The 16,139-nt window shown below is 37.5% G+C and overlaps 1 protein-coding gene across 11 annotated transcripts in view; it reads right to left on the bottom strand.

Moving 5' to 3' along the window:
* rg (A kinase anchor protein rugose) overlaps positions 1 to 16,139 on the bottom strand; it is a 105,288-nt gene that overhangs the window by 48,389 nt on the left and 40,760 nt on the right. For 5 of the 11 annotated variants that reach the window (XM_081989896.1, XM_081989897.1, XM_081989901.1 and 2 more), the window contains exons 6-22: positions 15,985 to 16,106; positions 15,314 to 15,440; positions 12,245 to 12,364; positions 11,021 to 11,167; positions 10,731 to 10,853; positions 9,325 to 9,465; positions 7,871 to 8,016; positions 7,133 to 7,346; positions 5,626 to 5,878; positions 4,901 to 5,425; positions 4,526 to 4,842; positions 3,201 to 4,476; positions 2,823 to 3,145; positions 2,590 to 2,769; positions 2,144 to 2,287; positions 303 to 410; positions 82 to 250 (exon numbers count right to left, since the gene is read on the bottom strand). In XM_081989896.1, coding sequence (XP_081846022.1) covers positions 82 to 250; positions 303 to 410; positions 2,144 to 2,287; positions 2,590 to 2,769; positions 2,823 to 3,145; positions 3,201 to 4,476; positions 4,526 to 4,842; positions 4,901 to 5,425; positions 5,626 to 5,878; positions 7,133 to 7,346; positions 7,871 to 8,016; positions 9,325 to 9,465; positions 10,731 to 10,853; positions 11,021 to 11,167; positions 12,245 to 12,364; positions 15,314 to 15,440; positions 15,985 to 16,106 — 4,435 coding nt within the window. The remainder of the gene's footprint in view (positions 1 to 81; positions 251 to 302; positions 411 to 2,143; positions 2,288 to 2,589; positions 2,770 to 2,822; positions 3,146 to 3,200; positions 4,477 to 4,525; positions 4,843 to 4,900; positions 5,426 to 5,625; positions 5,879 to 7,132; positions 7,347 to 7,870; positions 8,017 to 9,324; positions 9,466 to 10,730; positions 10,854 to 11,020; positions 11,168 to 12,244; positions 12,365 to 15,313; positions 15,441 to 15,984; positions 16,107 to 16,139) is intronic. The other 6 variants (XM_081989898.1, XM_081989904.1, XM_081989899.1 and 3 more) reach the window with 3 other exon arrangements.

Here is a 16,139-nt window from a genome sequence, read left to right as displayed (position 1 = left end):
TTTTGAAGGTTAACATAGAAAGAAACGACCTTGAAGACTACACTACATCTTAAAATACATTGATTGAATCCTCATACCAACCTTGAGGACTACCAGAATGATGGGAAGTACCATTACTTCGGACTGGAACGGGACTAGTCGGCCGCACGGATACAGGTGGTTCCAGGATGTCCCGGTACTTGGACACCATCAAGACCGATATAAAATACACGATTGCCAACGAAAGGAATTGAGCTTGTTTGGTTTCCTCCTATTGGTTGAATTTTAGTTTGCAAAGTACTGAAAGGTAATAAAGTGCTTACCACGTCTCTGTAGATCACAGCGCGAAGTCGGTTTACGTCCATGTCTTGCAAAAGTTTCTCGGTGTCTTTGACTGGACTGGATTGACTAGCCAGATTGTCCGCCATGTTCTATTAAAAACATGTAAATAAAACTTAAATTAGAAAAATAATCTCAAAAGTAGAAGGGTAGAGCGGTCAGACAAGGGTGTGTTCTTTCCCCACTTCTCTTCAATTTATATTCTGAAGCCATCTTTCAGGAAGAACGCAACGTGGGCGTTAAGGTAAATGGTCTATGGGTCAACAATATTCGTTATGCGGACGAGACAGTTCTAATTGCAGATAACATGGAGGATTTGAGGGATATGCTTGGGACTATCGGGAAATACAGTAAGAACATGGGCCTCAATATCAACACCAAGAAGACTAAATTAATGATAATTACTCGAAGGCCACAAGTGTTTCAAAACTCAAGCCTTACATACAGTGCGTTTTTTTTAACGCGCAACATAGGATTTTACGTGTTAAATTTTTAAGCCCATGTTAGACCATGTTATTTTGGAACTGCAGGTCTAAAACTTGACGGGTGTGTCTTTAGTACCCTGAAGCTTAAGTAAGTTTACCAATTTGGTCTAAAAAGTGATTAAAAACTGGCAAAAAATCATTTTTTTTCGAAAAGATTTTATCGTTTTGTACTCTCCTGTATGCGTTGTTCTTTTTTGTTTTTGATATCGGCAGGGCAAGTAGCAGGTAGAGTGACATATTTTGACTGCATCATGTCCCGACATCTTTTGAACGTCAAAAGGGCATTTTATGATTGTTTGGAATACTGTTTGGCTTCAAACTGAGGTCACTTTGAACAATTCACTTATAAAAATACCTCTTTTCTTCTTAACTTTCTTAATATAAAGTTAATGATCACCCTGTTTTACTTTCTACGCCAAATTTTACCTGCTACCTGCCGTGCCAGTATCAAAAACAACAAGCACCTATCATACATACAGGGAGTATGGAAAGATAAAATCTTTTCGAAAAAAGATTATTTTTTGCAAGTTTATAATCACTTTTTAAGCCCAATTGGTAAACTTGCTTAAGCTTCAGGGTACGAAACAGCCACCTGTCAAGTTTTATACTTGTAATTCTAAAATAACATGGTCTGACATGTGCTTAAAAATTTAACACGTAAAATCCTATGTTGTGCGTTAAAAAAAACGCACTGTATAATCAACCAATAGAGCGAGTAAATAAATTTAAATATCTAGGAACCAGACAGATGCCGGATTGAAAATGCCCGCAGTGCTTTCACGAAATTTAAAAAAGTGCTCATCAATACTGATTTTGATCTTGGCTTGAGAATTAGATTTGTAAAATGCTAAGTCTGGACAGTGTTGCTTTATGGAGAAATGGACACTGAAGGTGAGCACTATGAACAAGCTGAAAGCATTCGAGATGTGGGTCTATAGGTGTGTACTGAGAATTCCATAAACTGCAAGAAGAACCAACTATGAGGTCTTGAGAATAATCAATAAAGACCGCGAACTGTTACCACCATTAAACGTTGAAAAACAGCATACCTGGGCAATTTATAATTGAGAGGAAGATTGAGGGAAAGAGAGGAATCGGCAGGAAAAAGATGTCATGGCTCCCCAACGTTAGGCAGTGGACAGGACTGAGGACAATGCAAGAACTAATGCATACCATACGTAATAAGAAGAGTGGAACAAATGTGATCGCAAAGATCCACTAATGGACATGGACATGGTGTGATAAGTGTGTAACAAAAAAGAAAATTAAAGCTGGGTGAAGCTTGTATAGTAATTCAACTATAACTCAAATAACTCAGCATATTAATCTTTTGAACATACCTTGGGAGAATTTTGAACTCCCCGGATAAATGACTGCAAGTGTGCCGCCTTGTCATTGGTGTTTAGCGATGTGGGTGCGATAGCATGGTGCGGACGGTTCCGTTCTTTGCACTCCAGGCAATTACGAACAGCACATGTGCATACCTAATACATATACGTGTGTCACACAACAATTACAACATTAATATCAATAAATCACAACTCAGAATGAAAGCATGACAATATTTTGTTTAATCTAATTTGTCACGTTGTAGCAGTTCATTATTCTAACTAAAGTTGTGAAAAGTCAATTGAAATCTTCTGAAACAACTGTAAAAATACTAACTGTTAATAAAACTTTAAAATGATTTCTGGAAGGAATAATATTTTTGAGTGTAGTGTAAGCACTGACAATTAATTTACAGCATAAAATAAAGCAACAGTAAAATAAGAAAAATGTAACTAACCAATCGAAGACATTGTCTCAGTATGCCGCCACTGGACATGTTTTTTTCAGCCTCCAACTCTCCAAAGTTGAGGGAACTGGCAAAAATCAGCACGTCCGCCATATTAACTAGACGTTGCAGAAAACTCACTGCAACTTCGATTGGCATGCCTTGAGTGGGCTCAATCACGTCCAGTTCATTCTAAATTCATTATACGATTAATGTTTGAGGGCGTTAAAAAAGTATAGACTTACATTAGGAGAGGTGGCAGAAGCCAACAAAGGCAAAAGTCCACCGCAGGCTATAATTAAGTTATCCACCAATTGGGAAATCAAATGAACAGTGTTGACTACGAAAATGGCATTTTCGCTGCTATTAACAAAGTCCAAGACCGATTTGGTGGAGTGGCTGCGCCACACTTGAATATCGGTCTCCAAGGAAAATAAAACGTCAGAAAGTAAACGTTGATGAATGTAGGACCATTTGAATTCAGGTATTCTAAATGGTGGCCTCGTGGGGCCCGGACTAAACATGGGCCTTGCTGACGACGTCGACTCTGACTTTGAAGGTCTCGGTTCTGTAAAATGCGTTATATCATCATCAAACAAACGAGAAACGTGTGGTTTACTAACCGAATTGATTAGAATCGACTTGAGTAGAAATCGAAGCACTCCTCGGTCGAATTTGAGGTGAAGCTTGAGGCACGTGTGAATTACTGATTTGATTATCAGGTTGAGGTTCGACACGATCGGTCGGCAGGCTAACCCGCCTCTTATTGGCCTGGGCGGGTAAGTCGGCGTTTTCGGTCTCGAACTGTTCCGTTTCAGTACTAACATAATCAACAACAACATCGGTAACCGTATTAGTAGTACTAGTAGTAGAATAACTAGGATCACAGAATTGCGAAATCGTTGCAATTTTTTTAACGGTAGGCACTTGTTTGTCCTGTTCAGTGCCACCATCATTGACTAGAATGTCCGTAGTTTCCTCTACTGAACTAGAATTGGTTTGGATGGACGGCTCTATTTCTATTGGCACAGCACTATTTTCAACAATTGGCACGTGATTAGATTTATTTGTTTCAAGTTCACTATCACTAACTGTATTATGTTTATCACTGACGTCTCCTTGACCCCGCTCTTGCACTTGAGTTTCTACCAAACTTACCACTTTATCATCATTGTTCTCTAAGTTATCCCCTTTCTTTTCCACTATTAACTCTTCAGTGGGCGTCAAATATCTCTCAGACTCGCTATCCTTTTCATTACCGATACTGGTCACAGGACTAGCAGGATCAATTTTACTGGTAAGTTCAAATTCCTGTGTGTCCAGTAACTTTTCAGATTTTGCCAAAATTTCTTGAACTATCTCCTCAATTATTTGCGTTTTCTGCTCCTCTTCGCTAAATTCCACCTTAACAGGGCTACCAAAACTGGTGCTACTCCCACTATGAACTCCATTACACATGGGAGAACCGCTATTATTTTCCGCCTGGAACTTTAACGGTGAATCCTCGGCCGAAATTGGAGACTCCTTTCCGATTTTGTTGTCGCTAAATAGATCACTAGTCCTGGAGTCCAAAGACACACCTTCACTGTCTTCGTGCCTAGCTACATAGGAAACAGGACTCCCTTCGGATATGGTGGAGTTATAGTCACAGCTGCAAACTTGTTCACTCTTGTCGTTCTCGTTGAGCTCGATTTCTTGAATTCGCGGTCGTTCGGTTGGCCAATTGTCCGCGTCCGCTTGACAGCCGTTATGCATGGTTCGGGGTTGACCATGCCAACCCGAAATAGTGCTGATGGGGTGTTGCTGTCTCAGCTGAGGGTCAGTTATTTGGTCCGCTCTATGACGTTCGTATTGTTCGTACACTTGAGAGAATTGAAGCTTGAACTCTTCATAGGAGACCTAATTTAATAAAAGAGTGTTAATTGAACTAAAAATTATTATTACTCACTTTAGAATGAACAATGGCCAAAGTATCAACCCAAACTCGCCAACCTCCATACTCGTATTTGATGGCATGATGCAGCAACATTCTAAATAAAGCGTACACCATATCGGACAATTTCTGTTCTTCCGTATTTTGCGGATGGATGTAGGCCATGGCAATGAGCCATTCCTGCCAAACTGACATTTGAAGAACAGTTCTGCGGTTCTCTCGATTGCTGTTGCACAACAACGTCATGTCGGACAGGAAAAGCTTCTTTACCTCCAATAGTTGCTCCGTCTGTTTAGATTGACGGATTAACGTGGCTACTACCTTGAGGATCACTATAAACAAGCAGTGTTAGTGGGAAGAGTGAGTGCTACTAGAATATGGTGAACTTACTAGGATTTTCCAGCTTAAAATGAGACTCTGGCTCTGGATGTCTAGTGTACAAAATTTGCTGACTAATACGCTCAGTCATGATTTCGTAAAGAACATTATAAGTTGGTAAACTTAGGGCTTCTTCATTGAACAACAATCGGTCTGTTAGAAGGGTGTAAAGATTGTGGGGACTCATTACGTCGTATTTTCTTTTGTGGGTGCTTCGGCTTAGAAAAAAACCCAACAGTTTTAGAGCCTGTAGTCTAATAAGCTGATTTTCAATAGTTAATAATTTGAAAATCGTCCTGACTCCATGTTTGGCATCAAATGCTGGCACCATACACGAAGGATGTTCGGACATGAGCGAAATCAACATTTGCAGTACATCATGCAAGTTTTCGTCCTCGTGAACCGTCGTCAAGTAGTTGAGCACGCTCTGCAACTCGTCATCTTTCACTGCGTTCCCGATTATTATAAGCTGCTTGAGAAACAGCAAAATGTATGCTCTAATTGCCAGAATATCTTTTTGCGCTGGCCTCGGACCGTCTGCAAAATTAATTAGTCGTCAGTTATTAATAACTTCAACGTCGAAAAGTTTAAAGGTTCGCAAAACGTTATGGAGAGTATTTATGTTCGCTCTTTTCATCCAAATGCAAAGTCAAAAGCCGCGCTCGATTTAATATTTTACACTCAAACTTTCTCAACGAGCAAACTAATTAAAATTCCACCAAAAACTCCGTACTCACCTAATCCTTTAGGAATTATCCCACTTTTCGCTCGAGGATTCGTCACCCAGTAGTAATACTTCAGAGTGTGAACGGTTTGGAGAACGGTGGACACTCGTCTGACATTGTGATAAATCTGGGTGTCGGAGAGGAACTCGGTGGCCAAATAGGAATAGAGCCTAGTCTGTACTGGGGCCGGTGTGTAAATCCACAAAGCCGGATTGAAGAGCACGTGGTCCAACAGCTGCCAGGTTAAAAGTGAAACGCAAAACAACTATATCAACATTATTCAACACTGTTCCCTGTACTCAACCATGAATGCTGTTTTTAGAATTTCTTTCAAATTAAAACTCATGCTTAATAAAAAGCAGTCAGAAGGTACGTTACGTGCATGTGTGAAAAGTTTTGGTCTTAGTAAGTGAAGTTGACTGGCATATTGGTTGGTTGTAATAGACATTGAAGCCCTCAGAAGGTACTTGTTGAGTTAGGTACTGTATATAAAGCCTAACTGGGATATTAACTAATAACTTTAATAATTACTATTGTTTTAAAAATTCTTTATTACAATAGCATTAGTTTTTGTTAGAACCTTTCACATATCTACATATAATTAATATAAATTAAGGGTCATTTGGACACAACAATTAATGGAAACAAAAAAAGCGAAAGTCCGTACACAGCATGCTTGGATAAGTACAGAGGGGTATGATAGGTACAAAATAAGCTTAATTATTGGTACTACTCTTACACATGGGTATTTTGATACTTAGAGAGGGTGCGCATAAAAAATTATAAATGTATTAGTGGAGTTTAGGGTAGTGAAGCAACTTTATGCACATTAATACGAGTCTAGTTTGACGCATACAACAAAACAACTGCATTGACAATTTTTTTTTCAGAGACATATCGATGAAACAAACGACGGACGTCAAAACGGCCGCTATTTTTCCGGACGACAAATGACCGCTATCGCTCTCAAAGAGAGCGAGCGAACAGCTCTAAAAATAGGCAGGGCAACGGAATTATTTTATTCCGTCGGATCGGCAGGTTCGCTCTGCTGGAAGAAATGCCGGGGAAAAATCAAATAGGAACTGTACGGATTCAAAGGAAATCCATCGGAAAGGGGACTCAGTACAAAGATACAACCTTTAAAAATTGCATACGTCATACAAAACTTTCCATACTATTTTTGCGGAATACAGATATGTGGTGAACAAAGTGGAAAAATTTGAATGGATGCTCTTGAGGGAAGTTTTCGAGTTTACATAATGTCAGAGGAAATTTTTATATATGCCCGTGTACAGAATATACATAGTAATGTTAAAAAACAATACAAAGTGGCAAGTGTTAAACTTATGCCAGCTCTCAATCAAACCTAGCTTAATCCTCAGATTACAGGACTGAAATTAGTGAAAAATTGGTGTGCGTTACATGATTCTGTAACGAAAAAGTTCATAACTGAAAACACACACAAACATTAAAAATAAAATTAACCGCAGCCGACAAAAGCTTAAAGTGAACCTCTTACCTGTTTCAGGAGCAGTTCGCTATTGTCACTCAAACACGTGACCAAATATTTGGTTAAGCTCAAAAAGGAGCCGAGCACGTCAATAGTCAAGTGATCCCTTGAGGAGCGCTGGAGCATAAAACTGATCACTAAGAAGCCCCTGTTTTGCATCATATGCTGTTGCACTGTTGGCGAGGTTTCCACCAGTTCGCAGATAAATCCCAAAAGCTTCGAGCTGCGAACATAAAAAAGATTCGTAATTACATATATCACCGGAAAAATCCAGAACAAGCCCGATTTACTACGAAGACAATTTGAAGATGAATTATTATGATTACAGTGGAAATTTAAAGCTATCCCATGCAGAAAATGTGGCTGCGGCACTGAGGAAAGATGAATGCACGTAAAATGCCTTGAGCCCTACATTATTCGCTTTTTGGGAAACATTCCCTAAAATGTATTTTCTAGGCTTTTAACTATATGAAATTATACTTTGTATGGAACGCGCCTGGAAAAGCGCTTCAAAGAGAAAATGATCTAACATTTACCCATTCTTTTGAATATGTCGGGGATGTCCCGGAGGCCGATCGTTTTCCCTTGAAATAGTGTAAATCCGGGATTTACATTCAATCGGAAAATAGAAATACTTGTTTCTAGATCGGAAATTCTGCACATTGAAATCGATCCCCACAGCAAATTTAGCTTGCCGGACAGGTTTCAGGCACAAAACATACCAATAGACAATATCGTTTTACTCACCATAAAGCCGGATCTTTTTTGATGTCGAACGAATTATTGCACTCGAAAGGTAAATCCAGTTGGGAGAACAAAGGGAACAATACCTGGATACCTCCTATTGAATTCAAAGTACTGTGGATCGAATGGGTCTTGACAGCTTTCACTTCCTAAAAAAAATGTTTTTGTTTTTAACTACGTTGGTCTTAATGAATAGTTCTATTGGCACAAATTGGATTTTACTTTCAAAACCTAATAATGCACGGTATTAAGTAATTTTAATGAAACCATGCTGAATTTTTAGTTATTGCAAAAACCATAAGAGAAGCATACAAAATAGAGCAATCCAAATGAATCAACACCATTTTATGTCGGAATATGAGACACGATTCGGGCTAATGAACCGATTTCCATTCATATGGCCATTTCCATGTCCATGCGACGATGGGCACAGTTTTACTGAAATATTCAGTTCTGGACTTTATCGCAACAGTCAGGTCAGAAATATTTTTTTTAAAAGGCATATTGTTATAGAATGCAATGTGGATTTCTAGAGAATGACTCCTTACTGAGTTATTTTCACAGAAAAACCCGGTTTTGATACATAAACCAGTATTATCAGTACAATTTCCAAATAACAAAATAACTACTATATTTAGATATTCTCTAATTTCAATTAGTAACATAATACATATTATAATTACAAAGTAAAGTAGAATCAAGGGACGGAGAAAATCACATAAAACTCAAACATAAGCTCTGCAATTAAATAGAGCCTGTTTACCCTATCTTCAAACTTTATTAACGACAAATTTCCGTCGTGACGAGGATCTACTGTCATAACCCAAAGTAAACAGAGAAATTAGGTTGCTGTGATGTTTCTATTTACTGCCTTCAACTTTCCGAAAATGTCATGTTTGGATCCAAAACAGTTAAAAATCAATTAAGTTTGTTCTTTGCCACAGCGCTTTAAAAACTCTAAATTGTATTTTTAGAGCTTTACTGTCCTTTCGGGCTCGTCCGGAATGCAAATTATCACGAAAAATTGTTTCACTCTAATGAAATAAAAGCACGTTTATCCGGCTTTCCTCGTTTAACCCTTTCGAGAACCCCTTCTGGACGTAAAATTAAATATTCCTAAATAGCTCAATAGTCAAAACTATTTCTTTTTTGTGAAAACAGTACAAAATCTTAATTAGAATCCAACGCTTAACATTAAAGTGGATTAATCACTGTCCTTTGATGTGAAATCAAAGGATCGAGTCGCTTTTGGCGCTCTCTTTTTCTCGTTCGCGCTTTTGATGCACAAGATTGGTAGGTAAATGCAATTAAAATTGTAACCTGATTATGAGACGAAATTATAGATGTGAAATGTTGGAATATTAGGATAATTGGGACTGGTTGGAGTCTTTAGTCAAGCAAACGCAAGCAGTTTTACGAACCGAACTATAATTGCTAGGGGATGGAAATCAACTTACCTGAAGCATAAGGGCGTGCGGGGTGTGCACGAAGTAAGACATATTTCCCTTGGGGGCTGATTGCAGACATAACTGGGTGTCAGTTGCTACTGGATTGTACATAAATACGATGGCTCCGGAAAGTTTTCCATCGTACAATACCTGCAACACGTGACGTATAAATTGCACATGAACCTATCAAATTGGGGCATGGAGTGCATCCTAATATTGAAGTTATTACTTCATTTCAATGTAAATGGCAAACATGCATATTTCATATTCGAAACAATCTCTATGCGAGTTTGGTTGGATAATTGCTTACATGTTCATGCATGGTAATAAATTTTGCAACTTGTAAAACCATTATAGCGTTTTCAACATTCTCAGACAAATACGAAGACTTACAAACCTACACTAAAATAAACAACCATTATACTACTAAACATAATTTTTAACCATTTTAGCTAATTAATTAATGTGAAAACTCACATTCTAAACACTTTTAAGACGGTTGGGGTAGTGTAATTTATACTCTATAAGAAGTTAAGCCCGTCCCGTAAAAGTACGGCAGGGAGACTGTTAATGGCCTCCCCCTAAAGGCAAAATTAACCCTTAATAACCCTTAAAATGGTAATTTAACTCGGCTTAGATAGCGGAGAAACATTATAAAGTCAGCTGCATATTTGACCGAGCCTTTATGCTTAAATTTGGTCCATAACAGTATTTGACTTAATAATACTTTTTCAACCAGATACTTATTAGGACACTGTTATAAAAATTTTAAAGACAAAAGTCCAGTGGTTAGCACATTTATTGGCCTTAGCATAGCACTAAAAATGTTCAAGATCACGTGATAGTTCCAATAACTCATGTGATCAAGTTTAAAATCACACTTCCAAGATACTCAAGTGTACGTGATCTCTGACAACCTCTAGAATCACGTGACTGTTCTGAAGTTTAAATTGCATTTCCACAGCTACGTGACTGTACTCGATCTTTAAAGAAGTTTGTTTTGGGTGGCGTGACAATTACATTTGCCAAAATAAATTTAAAAAAATAATCACAATGTCGGATAGCGCCGTTATAACAAACGAATTAAATGAGCGTCAACTCATCCAAAATTACAATTTGGCCGCGGGGATATATGCAAATGTAACCCTGCCCATCGGGGCGCGAAACGAATGCAATTTTTATATGAATCCCGGAATATTTTTAATTAAAATGAAGCGAGGCAAAAATGGGACACGTCAGAATGTTTAATATTTAATATCGACGTCGCCCTGGAGGTTTTCCGCGTAACATGACAAAATGCTCGCAAGAGCGTTATTTTACGCAACTACGCTGTAAGCAGGTTAACTAAAAATGGAGGCAATTCATAGAATAGTTATTAGAGCTAAAATAAAATAAATAAAAACAAAAATGCTTACTATTCGTGCATCAGTCTGGGTAACAATAACCATGCTTTGTGACTTATCCTCATTACTCTCACTCACCCTTCTGTGATTGTCTGGTAAACTAATATTGCACTCATTGTCGAACCGAAATTGACTCTGAAATCAATTAATAATTGTTCAGGTCCCTTTACTGACGTTAATAATGATGCCAAATTAAATTTATTAAATGCAGAAGGTTTGGCGAACCCATTTCAGGGGGAACGATCAATTTGAATTAATTCCAAATTGTTTAGTCAATCAATTCGGACAAATTTTCAATTTACCTTATAACCTGGGCCTAATCTATGCATAGCGCAAATCTGATGAGGACTCAGGGCTTCACTGAACAGATAAATGGCGGACATTTGGCCACAGAATATTCTTTCTTCGTCCAGTTCGGGGGTGGCTCCTATATAACATTTGTCAAAAGGCTGAAACAAATAAAATGTTAGTCAATGTTGGTTTTAATAGTTATTCAACCAACGAGTGCAATAATCAAAAATATAAGAGTTGGTTACAAATTACTTCTGTTGTCTGTAGTCTATAATGAATGTTTGTAATCCTAAAAAATCATGCATTAATGGGACTTTACTTGAGTAACTTAGAAGGTTAAAAATTTTGCCTTCAGTTTATACTACAATCTAACGATCGCATAATCTGTCATTACCCGAACAAAAGCAATCTCGTTAGCGCCCATAAAAGAATCCAAAGACGAATTATTAACCGAAACTTTTAAAGTTATTAAGTTAATCGCGGATCAATTTATCTTAAATGACGCATTTCATTCTTGTCATTTGAAGGAAAAATATATTACTTCATGCATCACAGCCTAAAGCATCATTCACATAAACTTTATGGCTATTGCAATGGTACGGTATGTGTACTGCTAAAGGTTAGGTACATTATAAACTAATGTACTTGTATACTGCGGAATTAATAACTTAATAGCAATACAAAACCTATCTAGCTTTTAGCGTTTACTCTTAAGTTTTACCATTTTAATACAAGCAACCATTTCAGACGTTTGACACATGCGTATTTTGGTTGTCAATTAACTGTTCAAAATTCGAAAGTTTGAAAGATTGCTTTTTTGTTTGTGAATGTCTGTTCAGTTTGTATCTAATTATCTTTTTTTGAAACATATAGTCACTTTACAAATTTCAAACTGACAAGGGCCAGGAGTTTGAAAACCCACATTATAAAAATTTTGACCTACTCTTAATTTTTGTACTATTCAATAAAAAAAAGAACGTGTCACATGTCAAATTTCCATAGCACGCGTGTAATTTCCGTAACCAGTTACACGTGTTCGGGTGCCCTTAGGGCACGCCGATATTAGCAGGCACGTCACACACGAGCACATCGTTCCCATTTTAGCGCAATCTGCTAGTGATGGAAATAAATAGACTCAAACCTAAATTACCCGTGAATAGTGCAGCAAATTGTGGAGCAAACATGCTAGAAACTTAGACAGAAAAACTGTGAAAGTTAGCTGAGAATATACTTACATCGTTAGTGGAAACGAACCATGCCATTTCTGTGTTGGAAGCCAATTGGCCGTTGACGAAACACTTTATCTCGCTCTTGGACCAACGATTGTAGATGTAAACAATGGCCAACATGTACCACTGAAAATGAATTGCATTAATATTAGTCAGAAATTACATTCTAATTGCGTTGATTACAAAATAAACTTTTGCGGATAATAAATTTGAGCGCAACTTGAAGGCTTTGTTTAATTAGTTGGGTTTTCCAAGAGTAGTTCATGTCGGTGTAGCTCCCGGCATGCATAACTAGTCATTTGAATAACGCGAAGCCCAAACCGCCAACAAACATTTAACAGTGAAATAATTCTGGGATTTCGACTCACTTTAGTTAAATGGTTCGGATTTTAGGCTGCATATTGTGGTTTTACACTATTTGCCCAAGTAAATGTATAGTGGCTCATTTTGCTACGGTAACACAGTACCGAACAGTTTTCGCAACAGGGGTAAATCATGTTATCGGGTAAGTTATAAGTGTAAAAAGTCAGGGGAGAATTTAAAATATGCCGCTGTCGGTGCGCGTTTGTTATTTATCACCTGGGATAGTGGAAGTTCTGGATAAATAGTTGGGAACGGCCTGGAGCAAGATTTGTTTGCGGTTTATGCCCATTCAACTCGATGTAGAAAAGAGAAATTGCACCAATAGCACAACTTTTGTTTGTTGTCCAATTTATCCAACAATTTATTTACTAAGTAACTGTGGTTACTAAAAATTTAAAAAAACCACAACATCTCCTGTTTGTCAATTTCGTTTCCGGTCAAATAATATAATGAAGTGTGGGTCATATAGGTCCAAGTTATGTTAGTGACTTTTAAATGATAAAAGATTCAGCTAAAGCCTGACTAAAGGTAATAACTACGTCAAAAAATCAAACTAATTGATAATCAAACATAGTCGAGCACCATTGATTGGTTCGTATCGGAACAATCAAAGCAATAATGAGAGATTTTCAATATTTAAGTTCGACATTACCATTCATTCTAGTTCGTTGGTTTTTTGCACACAAATCGTTACAATATCAAGTAGAACAAAAATCCTCGACATTTACTTTCTTTTGCTGTCTCTTGTTCTGGTCTATCGACTGAGTCAAAGTGATTTTTTTAAAGTAATAATTGCCTTCCGGACAGAAGGAAAAATGATTGGAATGTCAGAGACTGAGCAATAAAAATAAATCCAGTAACACCGGATGGAAACATCGCCTTAATGAGTCACAGAGGGGCAATTTATCATAGCGTCGTTTAATCTGGTCCCTGGTAAAAGTCGAATTTCCCGTTTTATGAACGATTTCATCGGAACAGGTAGGAAGCGCCGCGAACGAATTAAATTCGCCATTTTTTTACCATTATAAACCTAAACAACGAACGTTAATTAGTAACGGTCGCAACCCCGTAATTTTGTGGATGATTCTATATGCGCATTTCCAGTTCGGTTCATTTTTAGATGCACAGAGAGGGGACACGATAAAGCAATTTACATTGGACCAACACAAAATATGTGCAGAGAATTCGCAAGATTACAATAATGTAGCATAAATATTATAGGCACCAGTTGCAATAACGGGGAATTAAATTAAGCTGAATTTTGTAATAATATTGGAAAATTATACTGCAAATAACTTTACTAACAAAAATAATAAATGTTATTTCCATATCAGAGGTTTTATAGTCATTAGTTTTATAGTTAAATTAATTATTATCTACGGTTTGCATTCGTTTTATCATGTTTCCTGAACTGTTTTTGCCATGGCCGAATACCCTTTATTGGACTCGGATGGGAAATATACACTAAAAGGAGAGTTTCGTTAATTTTCTTGATTGACCAAATCCCAAACAGCTAGCATATTTCGGCACCGGATTAATTTGACGAGCGGTATTTCAGCTTCTAACATATCTCAGATTGCTGATCTGTGGAAAATTATTAAACTACACCTAAAATACCGATTTTGATTTCTGAAATGACGGTGTGAAATTTTACATTAAAAAATCATTCCTTTTATAAATTAGACAAAAGGTGTAAACGTTAAAATCTCCGCCATTAAAAGCTGCGCTTTCTCATATGAAGCAATTTGCAATGAGATTAAATTGGGGAGGGTGAATTAATCTGCTTTCAGGGTGTAGGCTGCCATTTAATTCAAGGTAAATCCGGTAGGATTTTAAGCATTTTGCTATACAAAACAGTTGTTTAAACACAACCTTCCTGCTCTAAAAAACAAAAAATGCAATGTGATACGTGACACTTGAAATGTGCGAGACGTGATCGTGCCAAAAAGTGATATGGAGAGATTGGTGAAATCAGTTTTTATGACCGGATAATGGTAACAGGCGATCAATCTGTCAGTTTGGGGATAAAACATAAACGATGCACTGCAATTTTCCAAGAATTCGACAAGCAGAACTTCACTCAGTCATTCAACCTGTCAATTATAGAAAATAGTGCGACATTTCACTTTTGTAATGAGATTATGTATAACGATTTTCAATGTGGTGAAACGTAAAAAAGGGCTTTATATCGAATGCATGTACTTAATCCCAAAGCAAGAACCGATAAGCTCGTCTATCAATTAAGCGGCTGTGAGAAGGAAATTAACATGTCTCGCCGATCCATCAGCATAATAAGGGATAAATGATTATACACTGGCACATTTCTGCTTGATTTAGATAATAAGGGCTCAACAACACGAGATAATTAATTGTCACTCACAAACACCATTAAATTTCCAGTCAAATACAACAGACAGCTCGTTTCGTTTTCAACTGGGCCACCCAGAAAAAACAACCCTCCGGACGAAAAAAACCACGTCCCAAGGCCATTTAGGGCGTCGCGACGCCCTAAAGCAAAAAAGGTACGGGCATAATGATAACCGAGTCGTTGAAGACCTTAAAATCTACTTGAAAGGGCATGGCAAAACTTTTGATAAATTGGTTCAAACTTATAACCGGTTGACGTAGGTGAAAACTCTTTACGTCGACGTCTGGAAATTTATTAGAAAATTTTTTCGTATTAAGTCAATGTATAATTACAAAAAAACTCACCTTTCTCGGTTGGAATTCGTACTTTACGCAATGCTGGAATCCTTTGCCTTTGACTTTCATCGAGGTTAGGACGAGACAGTTGCCGACAAAGTGGGCGGTGTAACCCACTCCTTTGCTTGTTTTAAAGCTAAAAAAGAACACTTTTATGATTACAGTTGCATATACCAAGTCGGTTATGGTATTTTAGTTCAATCTCGTTAAAACCAAAACTAGTGTGTTAAAATTCTGCTAAATTGTAGGATCGACTAGTTAATCCAGTCCGGTTTTGTGGGGGATAATTTACGTAATCGGACTGAATAACTAGAGTTACCCCTATTAATATCGTAAAAAAGCTGTGGTAATTCGCTAAAAACTAAAACATTCTCAGTGACTAAGTTTAAAGGTAAGGCCTAGGATTAATCCTGCTGTTTTTTACCCAATCACAGTTTTGGTGAACTGTCAAAGTATGACTGAAGATTATGAAACAACCAGTATATAGTAGGAGCAAATATAAACCACACCATAATCGGGCAGAAAAGTCGAGAAATAACCGAAAAAAAAACCATCTCATCTGGAGCCGACCAACAGAAAATATATCGGAAACGACTTTCCGTGATCCGCAAACATAAACCGGATTTATTGGAGCGAGAAAAAAGCGAAAAATCCATATAGCAAAAATGTCAATCCCTTACCAGTATAAATAAGGTTTCTCTCTCTCAATGTTGACCGAGTTTATGGGATCTAGGCGAAACCACGTCGTGAAGGTGAAACCGTTCTCGTAGGGCCATTTCGCCAGTGGTGGCAGCACTATTGCCTGAAAATGAAAATGTCAGGGTGATTTCTAAAA

Source organism: Ips typographus, linkage group LG11 (assembly GCF_016097725.1).
Source record: "Ips typographus isolate SLU linkage group LG11, UJ_Ityp_2.0, whole genome shotgun sequence".
In the NCBI taxonomy this organism is placed as follows: Eukaryota; Metazoa; Arthropoda; class Insecta; order Coleoptera; family Curculionidae; genus Ips; species Ips typographus.
Note: the sequence above shows the minus strand (reverse complement) of the source record. Positions and strands in the feature narration are given on the sequence as shown.